The sequence below is a fragment of the Hyperolius riggenbachi genome, chromosome 6 (assembly GCF_040937935.1).
Source record: "Hyperolius riggenbachi isolate aHypRig1 chromosome 6, aHypRig1.pri, whole genome shotgun sequence".
NCBI lineage: Eukaryota > Metazoa > Chordata > Amphibia > Anura > Hyperoliidae > Hyperolius > Hyperolius riggenbachi.
The window spans coordinates 1,629,189-1,645,015 of record NC_090651.1 but is presented as its reverse complement, the minus strand read 5'-3'; the positions used below and the strand labels follow the sequence as shown (position 1 = coordinate 1,645,015).

Below are 15,827 nucleotides of genomic sequence, written 5' to 3'. Positions count from 1 at the left end.
ATTTTTGGTCGGAGTTTCTCTTTAAATACTCTCTCATAACTGGATTCACCTGTGTATGTAGGTCAGGGGTCACTGGGTTTACCAAGCCAATTTGAGCTCCAATAATTAGTTCTAAGGGCTCGTTTCCACTATTGCGGTGTGGAATCGCCTGGATTCCACCGCTGATGAAATCGCATGCGAATTCGCATAGGTGAGGGTATATGCGATTTTAACCATGTCACTGCCTGTGTGAATTTACATTGGTACCTATGTGAATTCGCATGCGAATTCGCGGCAAAAAAAGCATGGGGAAACCGCATGCGATTTCCCTATTAAATACATTGCATGCGATTCGCATGCATTCCACTCGCAGGCGAATTCTGCGGCTCTTTTGTGCGTTTTTTCGCCGCTGAAAAAAACGCACCTCAACAACGCTACAGTGGAAACAGGCCCATCCACTTGCATTACATGTGCGAATCCGCATGCGTTGGACGCATGCGGATTCGCGATAGTGGAAACGAGCCCTCAAGGTTTTGGAATCAATAAAATGACAACAGTGCCCACATTTATGCACCTGCCTAATTTTGTTTAAACAATTATTGCACACTTGCTGTAAATCCAATCAACTTCATTTCACTTCTCAAATATCACTGTGTGTGTCTCTTATATGATATATTTAACTGACATTTTTTATCGTAACAAACAATGATTTATACAGGAAAATCGTGACAATTAACAAGGTTGCCCAAACTTTCACTTCCCACCGTATCTGCCATTTTTGCGTTTGGACGTGTGTCTTGCGTTTTACTGCGTTTGGACGTGTGCCTTGCATTTTTCTGCGTTTGGACATGCGTCTTGCGTTTTACTGCGTTTGGACGTGCGTCTTGCGTTTTACTACGTTTGGACGTGCGTCTTGCGTTTTACTACGTTTGGACGTGCGTCTTGCGTTTTACTGTGTTTGGACGTGCGTCTTGCGTTTTACTGCTTTTGGATGCTCGTCTTGCGTTTTACTGCGTTTGGACGTGCGTCTTGCGTTTTACTGCGTTTGGACGTGCGTCTTGCGTTTTACTACGTTTGGACGTGCGTCTTGCGTTTTACTGCGTTTGGATGTACGTCTTGCGTTTTACTGCGTTTGGACGTGTGTCTTGCGTTTTACTACGTTTGGATGTACGTCTTGCGTTTTACTGCGCTTGGACACGTGTCTTGCGTTTTACTGCGTTTGGACATGTGTGTTGAGTTTTACTTCGTCTGGACGCTCGTCTTGCGTTTTACTGCGTTTGGATGTGCGTCTTGCGTTTTACTGCGTTTGGACGTGCGTCTTGCGTTTTACTGTTTGGACGTGTGTGTTGTGTTTTACTTCGTCTGGACGCTCGTCTTGCGTTTTACTGCGTTCGGACGTGCGTCTTGCGTTTTACTGCGTTTGGACGTGCGTCTTGCGTTTTACTGCGTTTGGACGTGCGCCTTGCGTTTTACTGCTTTTGGACGTGCGTCTTGCGTTTTACTGTGTTCGGACGTGCGTCTTGCGTTTTACTGCGTTTGGACGTGCGTCTTGCGTTTTACTGCGTTCGGACGTGCGTCTTGCGTTTTACTGCGTTCGGACGTGCGTCTTGCGTTTTACTGCATTTGGACGTGCGTCTTGCGTTTTACTGAGTTTGGACGTGCGTCTTGCGTTTTACTGCTTTTGGACGTGCGTCTTGCGTTTTACTGCGTTCGGACGTGCGTCTTGCGTTTTACTGCGTTTGGACGTGCGTCTTGCGTTTTACTGCGTTCGGACGTGCGTCTTGCGTTTTACTGCGTTCGGACGTGCGTCTTGCGTTTTACTGCGTTCGGACGTGCGTCTTGCGTTTTACTGCGTTTGGACGTGCGTCTTGCGTTTTACTGCGTTCGGACGTGCGTCTTGCGTTTTACTGCGTTCGGACGTGCGTCTTGCGTTTTACTGCGTTCGGACGTGTGTCTTGCGTTTTACTGCGTTCGGACGTGCGTCTTGCGTTTTACTGTGTTCGGACGTGCGTCTTGCGTTTTACTGTGTTTGGACGGAATATTGAGAAAATTCAAACACTGCATAAAATGTTCAGAAAAATGCAGAAATGCAGAGAAGTGAGCCCAGCGTCCTGACTGCCTCACGTGTGCGTCTGATAGTGTGCAGTTTGTGGTCACTGCATGCACTGCGTTACGCTGTCACATGCACAGGCCGTGTCCGTTATGTCGCACCGCACAGAGAAGCATTTCTGGCGAGGCCACAAAGGTCGGGCATTGGGCGGCTGAGAAAGGAAGGAGATAATACATGGAGGATGTGTGGCTGCTGTAATTGGTGGGAGGGGCAGTGGGTGTGGCCGCTAGAGCCGCACATGGAGGGAGGGTCAGTGGGTGTGGCCACTAGAGCCGCACATGGAGGGAGGGTTAGTGGGTGTGGCCGCTGTGTAATAACAAGGCGTAGGGATGATCAATGAGATGCACATTTATCCTAAATTATGCAAATTTTTATGCAAATTCATGCAGTTTGAAAACGGACCAATCAGTTTAAAGCCTGGTTCAAATTGATTGGTCCATTTTCATGCTACATTTATTTGTATAAAAATTTGCATACATTTGTATCTACTCGGCAAATATTTGCATATCTGTGATCATCCCCAATAAGGAGTCCTGTCAGTGACGCGGCCGGTGACGTCACCCGCCCCCGCCCATCACACTGCCTCCTGGAATCCGGCGTCTCCTAGCAACGCACGTGACCCGCTGAGCCCCGCCCCCCCCGCAGGTCGGGTCATGTGACTGTCCGGAGTCCGGGCTGAAGACAGACATGGAGCTGCCGACCGTCAACCTGAAGGTGCCGCCGCGCCGGGGGGGGGGGGAGAGGAGAGGAGGGGGGGTCATGTGATCCGGGGAGGTGCGGAGAGTTCAGAAAGTTTCATATTCCGCATACAGGAAACCCCGATGCGCGGAATCCGCGTCCCCCGATAGAGGGGATATGGGGGGTGCGCAGTGTATGGAGGGGAGGGTGTCAGGGACAGCATAGGGGGGAGGGGGGGGGCTGTACAGTCCATAGGGGGGGGGGGGGGTGCTCTGTCTATGGATATGTTACTGATTGTAAAATGTTACTATGAAGGGAAATGCACCAGCATAGAAAGGACCAGTGTGGTTTGTATTATAAAGCAACATATGTTTCTTATGAAATCTTTGTGGATTTTGTTGGATATTATTGGATTGGTACACAATCCATGGGGGGGGGGTATACAGTGCATAGTAGTGAGGCGGTATACAGGATATACAGGATATATGGGGGGGGGGGGTTATAGTAGAGGGTATATGACGGGTACACAGTCCATAGCGGTGCAGAGGATATATAAGTAAGACACAGTATAGGGGTGAGGGGGGGTATAGTGGACAGTATAGGGGGGGTACAGTGCATAGTAGTGAGGCGGTATACAGGATATACAGTCCATGGGGGGGGGGGGGGGGATTATAGGAGGGGATATGACGGGTACACAGTCCATAGGGGTGCAGAGGATATAAGTAAGGCACCGTATAGGGGGCTGGTATATGCAATCCATAGGGGTATAGACTATAGTGGGCAGCACAGAACTGTCTGCTTGCAAACACTACATGGGGAATGGTCACTTCCATCTTCACAAGCTTCCCCAATACTCAGCGCTGCGTAATATGTTCGCACTTTATAAATACAATAAATAAATAATACTGCGCAGACACTTCCCGGAGGCCGTGCGTACTTGGATCACATGCGCACAGCCGGGTGTGCTCTGCGTGATGTCATGCGCATGCTCAGAACGCTCCCGGGTACAGGTGGAGGACACACAGCCCCCAGGAAAGTGTCTGCGCAGTATTGCGGCAGCGTGGGAACACAGAAGTGACCATTCCCCGTGTAGTGCTCACAAGCGAACAGTTCGCGCCATCTCTAGTGGACAGTATATAGGGAATCGTGTTCCTCTCAGTTGGTGGCAGGCTGTGACATATCGGGCAGCTATTTGCACGGTTGTTTCCTCTCCTCATCTGTGGAGGTAAAATCTGGGATGTGGTCCGAAAGTTTATAGACTCTCTGAGGAGGAGGGTATAGAAACTGGGAGGAGGGTGGTATAGACTAGGGGGAGGAGGCATGTAGAGTGTGTAGACTTGGTGTGGGCAGATATAGAGTATATAGACTGGTGGGAGGGGGTCATAGAGTGTATAGACTTGGTAGAGGAAGATATAGCGTGTATAGAGTGGGGGGGGGGGGGGCATGCAGAGTGTATAGACCTGGTGGAGGCAGATATAGAGTGTATAGACTGGTGGGAGGGGGCATGTAGAGTATATAGACTGCGGGGAGGGGCATGTAGAGTGTATAGACTTGGTAGAGGCAGATATAGAGTATATAGACTGGTGGGAGGGGTGTGTAGAATATATAGACTGGGGGGAGGGGAGTGTACGGTGTATAGACTGGGGGGGAGGGGTGTGTAGGGTGTATAGACTGGGGGGAGGGCATTACAGAGTGTATGGACTGGTGGGAGGGGTGTGTAGAATATATAGACTGGGGGAGGGGTGTGTAGAATATATAGACTGGGGGAGGGGTGTATAGACTGGGGGGAGGGCATTACAGAGTGTATGGACTGGTGGGAGGGGCACTTAAATTGGTGAATATTGTCCCCTCATGGTGGATTGAATTGCCAGATATTTAGTGCCGTTGCTGAATGGCTTAGTGATAAGTTAATAATTTGGACTTGCGGCTGTGAATTGGGTCAGTCAGAATCCATAGCAAGTGCTGGTGATTGGCTCAGTGCCTGGCTGCATACAATTTACATGAAGTTGGCATACAATTGGTCTGGGATAGAAGTTGTGGAGGGCTCAGGGGAAGCTGCGATCTGTCCTCGTATTGCCACACATTCATGTGGTGACCGTGTTTCCTGTCAGTAAATGTAGTGACCATGTGTTTGCTTTCCCCGCAGGCGATAGTCTATGTGCACTGGCTGCTCACTATGTTGTAAGTATTGGAAATGTCAATTATTCATTCATCTGTAATATTTCATACAGTAAAGACACATGCAGGGAGGCACCGCCTGGCAAAATACTGTGCAAATACACTCCAAAATGCAAGACAGGTCAGCTTCCCAGCTATGGAGAGCCCCAGTCACTGAGATGACCATACACTGCCGACACATCATGCAGAGACAGTACATAGCCATAGTTCAACCACTTCCCAACCACATGCTTTTCCCCTTTAAAACCAGAACAAATTTCCCATGCTTCTCCCATTTAATTCGCCAATAACTTTATTGCTACTTATCACATTGAAATTATCTATATATTGTTTTGTTTTTTTTTGCCACAAATTAGACTATCTTTGTGTAGTATTGTTTGCTAGGAATTATTCTATTTTATATGCATTTAAAGGACACATCTGAGCAGAATAAAAACAATCCACTTACCTGGGTTTTCCTACAGCCTTGACTTGCCGTTCTGTGCCCTCGCCTCAGCTCCGCTCCCCGCTGGTGGTCTGGGGTCCTCTCCGGCGCAGGATTCCTGCTGTGCCTGCGGCTCTCAGTCGCGCTGACGTCATCTGGACTGTACAGCACAGGGGCAGAACTACTGCAGATGATGTCAGCGCGACCAGTGGACCACACGCTGGAGCGCAGAGGGAGCTGACACGGGAGCCGACCTGGCGAGGTCTGCTTCTGCAGCGGTGAAGACCGGGAGCTGCGGCGAGGGCACAGGACAGATGCCGGATGCTGGAGGAAGCCCCAGGTAAGTGGATTTTTTTTTTATTTTCCTCGGACCACTCCTTTTAAAGGGAATAATAAGAAAAAGAAAAAAGAATATCATTATTTCTCAGTTTTAAAGCCATTATAGTTTCAAAATAAAATGTGCTTCGATAGATAAAACCCACAAGTTTTATTTGCCCGTTTTTCCCGGATTATTACGTTTCAATTATGTTCCTACTACAATGTATGCCGACAATATTTTATCTGGAATCAAAGGTGTATTTTTTCTGTTCAGTGATTTTTTTTTTTTTTTTTTTAATATTTTTTTTTTTTTTTTTTAATACTATATCAATAATTATGGGCCTTTATTTGTGTAAGGTGTTAAAAATAAAAATGCATGTATTTCTATATATAAAAGTGTATGTTTTTAAGTCTTTGCCACAAGATGGCGCCACACTTAGTTTCTGTGTACTGTGAACAGCACACGGGAAGTAGTAAATGTATCTGTTTACTTCCACTTTGTGATTGAATGCTGGTGTCGCGCTGTTACCGGCTTTCATTCATCGCAAGCACCGTGATTGGGTTTGAGAACAGCTGTTCCCATTCATCGATCATGGAATGGCGGGATTTAGATGGAAAAGAACGGCAGTGGCGATTGGGAATGGTGAGGTAAATAAACAAATACGGATATCTACACCCCTGGTGCTGAAGTGAAGTCCACAAGGGCATAGATATGCGTAGCAGCAGTCAGTAATAGGTGAATGTCCTATATTATTATGTATTTATATAGCACTGATATCTTCTGCAGCACATTACAGAGTACATAGTCATGTCACTGACTGTCCTCAGAGGAGCTCACACTCTAATCCTACCATAGTCATAGTCTAATGTCCCACCATGTTATTATTATGTATTTATATAGCACTGACATCTCCTGCAGCACATTACAGAGTAGATAGTCATGTCACCGACTGTCCTCAGAGGAGCTCACACTCTAATCCTACCATAGTCATAGTCTAATGTCGTACCATATTATTATTATGTATTTATATAGCACTGACATCTCCTGCAGCACATTACAGAGTACATAGTCATGTCACTGACTGTCCTCAGAGGAGCTCACAATCTAATCCTACCATAGTCATAGTCTAATGTCCTACCATATTATTATTATTATTATGTATTTATATAGCACTGACATCTTCTGCAGCACATTACAGAGTACATAGTCATGTCACTGACTGTCCTCAGAGGAGCTCACACTCTAATCCTATCATAGCCATAGTCTAATGTCCTACCATATTATTATTATGTATTTATATAGCACTGACATCTCCTGCAGCACATTACAGAGTACATAGTCATGTCACTGACTGTCCTCAGAGGAGCTCACACTCTAATCCTATCATAGCCATAGTCTAATGTCCTACCATATTATTATTATGTATTTATATAGCACTGACATCTTCTGCAGCACATTACAGAGTACATAGTCATATCACAGACTGTCCTCAGAGGAGCTCACACTCTAATCCTACCATAGTCATAGTCTAATGTCCTACCATATTATTATTATGTATTTATATAGCACTGACATCTTCTGCAGCACATTGCAGAGTACATAGTCATGTCACTGACTGTCCTCAGAGGAGCTTGCACTCTAATCCTATCATAGCCATAGTCTAATGTCCTACCATATTATTATTATGTATTTATATAGCACTGACATCTCCTGCAGCACATTACAGAGTACATAGTCATGTCACTGACTGTCCTCAGAGGAGCTCACACTCTAATCCTATAATAGCCATAGTCTAATGTCCTACCATATTATTATTATGTATTTATATAGCACTGACATCTTCTGCAGCACATTACAGAGTACATAGTCATATCACAGACTGTCCTCAGAGGAGCTCACACTCTAATCCTATCATAGCCATAGTCTAATGTCCTACCATATTATTATTATGTATTTATATAGCACTGACATCTTCTGCAGCACATTGCAGAGTACATAGTCATGTCACTGACTGTCCTCAGAGGAGCTTGCACTCTAATCCTACCATAGTCTAATGTCCTACCATATTATTATGTATTTATATAGCACTGACATCTTCTGCAGCACATAACAGAGTACATAGTCATGTCACTGACTCTCCTCAGAGGAGCTCACAATCTAACCCTACCATAGTCATAGTCTAATGTCCTACCATACTATTATTATGTATTTATATAGCACTGACATCTCCTGCAGCACTGTACAGAGTACATAGTCATGTCACTGACTGCCCTCAGAGGAGCTCACAATCTAATCCTACCATAGCCATAGTCTAATGTTCTACCATATTATTATTATTATGTATTTATATAGCACTGACATCTTCTGCAGCCCATTACAGAGTACATAGCCATGTCACTAACTGTCCTCAGAGGAGCTCACAATCTAATCCTACCATAGTCAAATGTTGGGCAAGCATGTGATACTCCAATCAGGCAGAACATTAGACGCCAGGCTACATTTCTCAGCATCCCTGCATTGCTGTAGTATACATCCTGCAGGTTAGTATGTAGATTTGTAGCACGGGAGGAGGATGCCGTATGGAAAGCTACACTCAGAATGTGTTGAGCAGTTTGGGGTTTTCGTGTATATACGTAATAATGCGTCTCCCTCCTTGCAGCGCCGGAACCTTCTCATGGCTGCCGCAGACCTATTACATGGCGAATCTGACGGTGCTGGCCATGGGTGTGTGGGCCATTATCCAGCGCGACTCTGTCGATGCCATCTTCATGGTAAGTATTTCTCCCCGCTGCACACAAATGTAACATTACAGGTGGCTCCTCCTCCTGGTATTATCAAGTGATATTTCCCAACTCCTCCCCCTTCTGCTGGGGAGTCTCCATTCTCCTGCTGCATTCAAACTAATCTACAAAGAAGTACAGCAATATGGTTATTTAGTAATATAGGTCACTTTTATTATTTAGTATTTATATAGCGCCGACATATTATGCAGCGCTGTACAGTGTATATATGTGTATATATATATATATATATATATATATATATATATATATATATATATATATATATATATATATATATATATATATATATATATATATATATATATATATATATATATATATATATATATATATATATATATATACACTAGCTGATTGCCCGGCGTTGCCCAGGTAAGTATTTAGCTGGTGTTGGCTCCGCCTACTTTTTCTAACCCTAACACACAATTACTCACTGACCAAGTTTGTGAGCTTTGCGGTCTTTGGTATCAATAATCTGCATTGAAATGAAACAAATCTGATTGGCTGTGTGTGGCTCCACCCCCTTTTCTGAATTTGAACCCCAGTCACCCAATAACCAACTGTACCAGGTTTGAGGCCTGTGCCATTAACAGTTCAAGAATGGTAGCAATTAAATATTTCCCTTGAAAAGCAACAGGTGAAGTTTGATTCACTTTTGTAGGCTCCACCCACTTTTCTGAATATTAATTCCAGTCATCCATTGACCAACTGTGCAAAGTTTAAGAACCCTGCCATTAACAGTGTAAGAATGGCTGCAGTTTACATGTTCCCAGTGAAATTTGTATTTGTCTCCACCCACTGATGACCCGGCGTTGCCCGTGTATGTATTTGGCTGGTGTTAGGTCCGCTTACTTTCTAACCTTAACGCACAAACACTCAATGACCAAGTTTGTGAGCTTTGGGGTCCTTGGCATCAATAATTTGTGTATATTCCCATAGAAATTAAACAAATCAGATAGGCTGTTTGTGGCTCCGCCCCTCTCCAGCATTTGAACCCCAGTCACCCAATGACCAACTGTAGCAGGTTTGAGGCATCTGCTATTAACAGTGTAAAAATGGCAGCAATTTAAATATTCCACTTGAAAATCAACAGGTAAATTTTGATTGGCTATTATAAGCTCCACCCACTTCCCTGAATATTAATCTCAGTCACTCGGTGACCATCTGGGCAAAGTTTGGGAACCCTGAAATAAACAGTGTAAGAAGGGCTGCAGTTTACACTTTTCTAGTGAAATTTGTTTTTGCCTCCGCCCACTTTTTGTAACCTGGACACAAAGTCACTACTCAATGCCCAAGTTTGTGAGTTTTGGGGTCCTCGGCATCAATAATTTGTATTTTCCCATGAAATGAAACAAATCTGATTCACTGTTTGTGGCTCTGTCCCCTTTTCTGAATTTGAACCTCAGTGACCCAATGACCAACTGTACCAGGTTTGAGGCTTGTGCCATTAACAGTGCAAAAATGGCAGCAATTTTAATATTGTCCTTGAAAAGTGACATGTGATTTTTGATTGGCATTTTTAGGCTCCACCCACTTTTCTGAATATTAATCCCAGTCACCCAGTAACCAGCTATGCTAAGTTTGAGAACCCTGCCATTAACCGTGAAGAAGGGCTGCAGTTTACAATTTCCCAGAAAAATCTGTTTTTAACTCCACCCACTTTGTGTGACCTTGACACACAGTCACTACTCAATGACCAAGTTTGTGAGCTTTTGGGTTCCTGGCATCAAAATTGTGCTAATGGAATCAGTTTATCCAGCAAAGAAATCTGGCTGTTTTTGGCTCCACCCCTTTACTGAATTTGAACCCCAAACACTTAACGACCGACTGTAGCAGGTTTTAGGCCTCTGCTATTAACAGTGTGAGAATGGCTGCAGTTTCAATATTCCCCTTGAAAATCAATAAGGGAATTTTGATTGGCTCTTGTAGGCTCCACCTACTTTTCCGAATATTAATCCTAGTCACCCAGTGACCATCTGTGTGAAGTTTGAGAACCCTGCCATTAACAGTGTAAGAAAAGCTGCAGTTTACATTTCCCCATGTAAAAAGTTAGTTGTTTTTGGCTCCGACCACTATTTCTAATCTTGACATACAGTCACTTAACAACCAAGTTTATGAGCTTTGGGGTCTTTGGCATCAATAAGTTGCATTTTACCATTGAAATTGAACAAATCTGATTGGCTGTTTTTGGCCCGATCCCTTCAGAATTTAAACCCCAGTCTCCCAGTGACTGACTGTACCAGATTTATGGCCTCTGCCATTAAGAGTGTATGAATAGGAGCAATGTAAATATTTCCCTTGAAAATCAAAAGGTGAATTTTGATTGGCTGCTGTAGGCTCCACCCACTTTTCTGAATATTAGTCCCAGTCACCCAGTGGCCAACTGTGTCACATTTGAGAACCTTGCCAATAACAGAATGGCTGAAATCAATCTAACAAATCTGATTGGCTGTTTGTGGCTCCACCCCTTTAGTGAATTTGGACCCCAGTCACCCAATGACTGACTGTATCAGGTTTGAGGCCTCTGCCATTAACAGTGTAAGAATGGCAGCAATGTGAATATTCCCCTTGAAAATCAATAGGTACATTTTGATTGGCTGTTGTAGGCTGCACCCACATTTCTGAATATTCATCCCAGTCACCCAGTGGCCAATTGTGTAAAGTATGGGAACCCTGCAATGTAAAAAATGAAGTTGTTGGCACCACCCACTTTTTCTAACTTTGACATACAGTCACTCAATTATCAAGTTTATCAGCTTTGGGGTCCTTGGTATCAATACTTTGTATATTCCCATTGAAAAATAAACAAATCTGGCTGTTTGTGGCTCTGCCCCCTTCCTGAATTTGGACCCTAGTCACCCAGTGACAAACTGTACCAGGTTTGAGGCATCTGCTTTTAACAGTATGAGAATGGTAGCAGATGAAATATTCCCTTTGAAAATCAAAAGGTGAATTTTTATTGGCTGTTGTAGGCTCCACCCACCTTCCAAAATCTTAATCTGTCACCCAATTATCAACTGTGCAAAGTTTGAGAACCCTGCCATTAACGGTGTAAGAATGGCTGCAGTTTATATTTTCCCAGTAAAAGTTATTTTGGCTCCGCCCACTTTTTGTAACCTGGACACACAGACACTCAAAGACCAAGTTTGTGAGCTTTTGGGTTCCTGGCATCAAAAAATGTGTGAATGGAAGCAGTTTATCCACCAAAGAAATCTGATTGGCTGTTTGTGGCCCCGCCCCTTTAGTGAATTTGGACCCCAGTCACCCAATGACCGACTGTAGCAAGTTTGAAGCCTCTGCCATTAAAAGTGTAAGAATAGCAGCAGTTTAAATATTCCCCTTGAAAATCAATAGGTGAATTTTGATTGGCTGTTGTAGGCACCACCCACTTACCTGAATATTAATCCCAGTCACCCAGTGACCAAGTGTGGCAAGTTTGAGACCCCAGCGATTAACAATCTAAGAATGGCTGCAGTTTACATTTTCCCATTTAAAATGAACGGCTGAAATTTGATTGGCTGTTTTATGCTCCGCCCACTTTTCCTGGATTTGTAACCTCGGTCACCAAGTCACCAACTGTGCCAAGTGTGGGGACTCTGGCTTGATTACTGTGAGAATGGCAGCCTTTTACATTTTTTCCATTGACTTGAATGGGTGGAATCTCATTTGCTGTTTGTAGCTCCGCCCAGGTGTGCAGGGGGGCCGCGAGACCCCCAGAACATATCATCCCAGGTAGTAAGGCATCTGTGTACCAAGTTTCGTTCAAATCGGTCAAGCCGTTTTCGAGTGATTGCGACACACACACACACACACACACACACACACACACACACACACACACACACACACACACACACACACACACACACACACACACACACACACACACACACACACACACACACACACACACACACACACACACACACACACACACACACACACACACACACACACACACACACACACACTCTGTATACACACACACACACACACACACACACACACACACACACACACACTGTATACACACACACACACTGTATACACACACACACACACACTGTATACACACACACACTGTATACACACACACACACTGTATACACACACACACACTGTATACACACACACACACTGTATACACACACACACACACACACTGTATACACATACACACACACACACACACACACACTGTATACACACACACACACACACACACACACACACACACACACACACACACACACACACACACACACACACACACACACACACACACACACACACACACACACACACACACACACACACACACACACACACACACACACACACACACACACACACACACACACACACACACACACACACACACACACACACACTGTATACACACACACACACACACTGTATACACACACACTGTATACACACACACACACACACACACACACACACACACACACACACACACACACACACACACACACACACACACACACACACACACACACACACACACACACACACACACACACACACACACACACACACACACACACACACACTGTATACACACACACACACACACACTGTATACACACACACACACACACACACACACTGTATACACACACACACACACTGTATACACACACACACACACACACACACACACACACACACGATTTTATATATATATATATAGATATATATACAGGATCTTCTCAAAAAATTAGCATATTGTGATAAAGTTCATTATTTTCTGTAATGTACTGATAAACTTTAGACTTTCATATATTTTAGATTCATTACACACAACTGAAGTAGTTCAAAGCATTTTATTGTTTTAATATTGATGATTTTGGCATACAGCTCATGAAAACCCCAAATTCCTATCTCAAAAAATTAGCATATCATGTAAAGGTTCTCTAAACAAGCTATTAACCTAATCATCTGAATCAACTAATTAACTCTAAACACCTGCAAAAGATTCCTGAGGCTTTTAAAAACTCCCAGCCTGGTTCATTACTAAAAACCGCAATCATGGGTAAGACTGCCGACCTGACTGCTGTCCAGAAGGCCATCATTGACACCCTCAAGCAAGAGGGTAAGACACAGAAAAAAATTTCTGAACGAATATGCTGTTCCCAGAGTGCTGTATCAAGGCCCCTCAGTGGGAAGGAAAAAGTGTGGCAGAAAACGCTGCACAACGAGAAGAGGTGACCGGACCCTGAGGAAGATTGTAGAGAAGGACCGATTCCAGACCTTGGGGACCTGCGGAAGCAGTGGACTGAGTCTGGAGTAGAAACATCCAGAGCCACAGTGTACAGGCATGTACAGGAAATGGGCTACAGGTGCTGCATTCCCCAGATAAAGCCACTTTTGAACCAGAAACAGCGGCAGAAACGCCTGACCTGTACTTGACACTGGACTTCAGGCATTTTGGCATTTCCCTCTCCCCAGTCTTCCTCCAGACTCTGGCACCTTGATTTCCGAATGACGTGCAAATGTTGCTTTCATCTGAAAAAAGTACTTTGGACAACTGAGCAACAGTCCAGTGCTACTTCTCTGTAGCCCAGGTCAGGCGCTTCTGCCGCTGTTTCTGGTTCAAAAGTGGCTTGACCTGGGGAATGCGGCACCTGTAGCCCATTTCCTGCACACGCCTGTACACGGTGGCTCTGGATGTTTCTACTCCAGACTCAGTCCACTGCTTCCGCAGGTCCCCCAAGGTCTGGAATCGGTCCTTCTCCACAATCTTCCTCAGGGTCTGGTCACCTCTTCTTGTTGTGCAGCATTTTCTGCCACACTTTTTCCTTCCCACAGACTTCCCACTGAGGCGCCTTGATACAGCACTCTGGGAACAGCATATTCGTTCAGAAATTTCTTACTGTGTCTTACCCTCTTGCTTGAGGGTGTCAATGATGGCCTTCTGGACAGCAGTCAGGTCAGCAGTCTTACCCATGGTTACGGTTTTGAATAATGAACCAGGCTGGGAGTTTTAAAAGCCTCAGGAATCTTTTGCAGGTGTTTAGAGTTAATTAGTTGATTTAGATGATTAGGTTAATAGCTCGTTTAGAGAACCTTTTCGTGATATGCTAATTTTTTGAGATAGGAATTTTAGGTTTTCATAAGCTGTATGCCAAAATCATCAATATTAAAACAATAAAAGGCTTTGACCTACTTCACTTGTGTGTAATGAATCTAAAATATATGAAAGTCTAATGTTTATCAGTACATTACAAAAAATAATGAACTTTATCACAATATGCTAATTTTTTGAGAAGATCCTGTATATAGACAGACAGACAGACAGACAGACAGACAGACAGACAGACAGACAGACAGACAGACAGACAGACAGACAGACAGACAGACAGACAGACAGACAGACAGACAGACAGACAGACAGACAGACAGACAGACAGACAGACAGACAGACAGACACACACACACACACACACACACACACACACACACACACACACACACACACACACACACACACACACACACACACACACACACACACACACACACACACACACACACACACACACACACACACACACACATAGATAGATACAGTGGAGGAAATAATTATTTGACCCCTCACTGATTTTGTAAGTTTGTCCAATGACAAAGAAATGAAAAGTCTCAGAACAGTATCATTTCAATGGTAGGTTTATTTTAACAGTGGCAGATAGCACATCAAAAGGAAAATCGAAAAAATAACCTTAAATAAAAGAGAGCAACTGATTTGCATTTCATTGAGTGAAATAAGTTTTTGAACCCTCTAACAATAAAAGACTTAATACTTAGTGGAAAAACCCTTGTTTGCAAGCACAGAGGTCAAACGTTTCTTGTAATTGATGACCAAGTTTGCACACATTTTAGGAGGAATGTTGGTCCACTCCTCTTTGCAGATCATCTCTAAATCCCTAATGTTTCGAGGCTGTCTCTGTGCAACTCTGAGCTTGAGCTCCCTCCATAGGTTTTCTATTGGATTAAGGTCCGGAGACTGACTAGGCCACTCCATGACCTTAATGTGCTTCTTCTTGAGCCACTCCTTTGTTGCCTTTGCTGTATGTTTTGGGTCATTGTCGTGCTGGAACACCCATCCACGACCCATTTTCAGTTTCCTGGCAGAGGGAAGGAGGTTGTCGTTCAGGATTTCACGATACATGGCTCCGTCCATTTTCCCGTTAATGCGATTAAGTTGTCCTGTGCCCTTAGCAGAAAAACACCCCCAAAGCAAAATGTTTCCACCCCCATGCTTGACGGTGGACAACTTAATCGCATTAACGGGAAAATACAAGAAACGTTTGA

General features: G+C 44.2%; 1 protein-coding gene across 1 annotated transcript in view; it reads left to right on the top strand.

The window, feature by feature from the left end:
• The first annotated feature begins 2,699 nt into the window (after positions 1–2,699).
• AGTRAP (angiotensin II receptor associated protein) overlaps positions 2,700–15,827 on the top strand; it is a 28,154-nt gene continuing 15,026 nt past the window's right edge. The window contains exons 1-3 of the mRNA XM_068238756.1: positions 2,700–2,803; positions 4,914–4,948; positions 8,348–8,459. Coding sequence (XP_068094857.1) covers positions 2,777–2,803; positions 4,914–4,948; positions 8,348–8,459 — 174 coding nt within the window. The 5' untranslated portion in view covers positions 2,700–2,776. The remainder of the gene's footprint in view (positions 2,804–4,913; positions 4,949–8,347; positions 8,460–15,827) is intronic.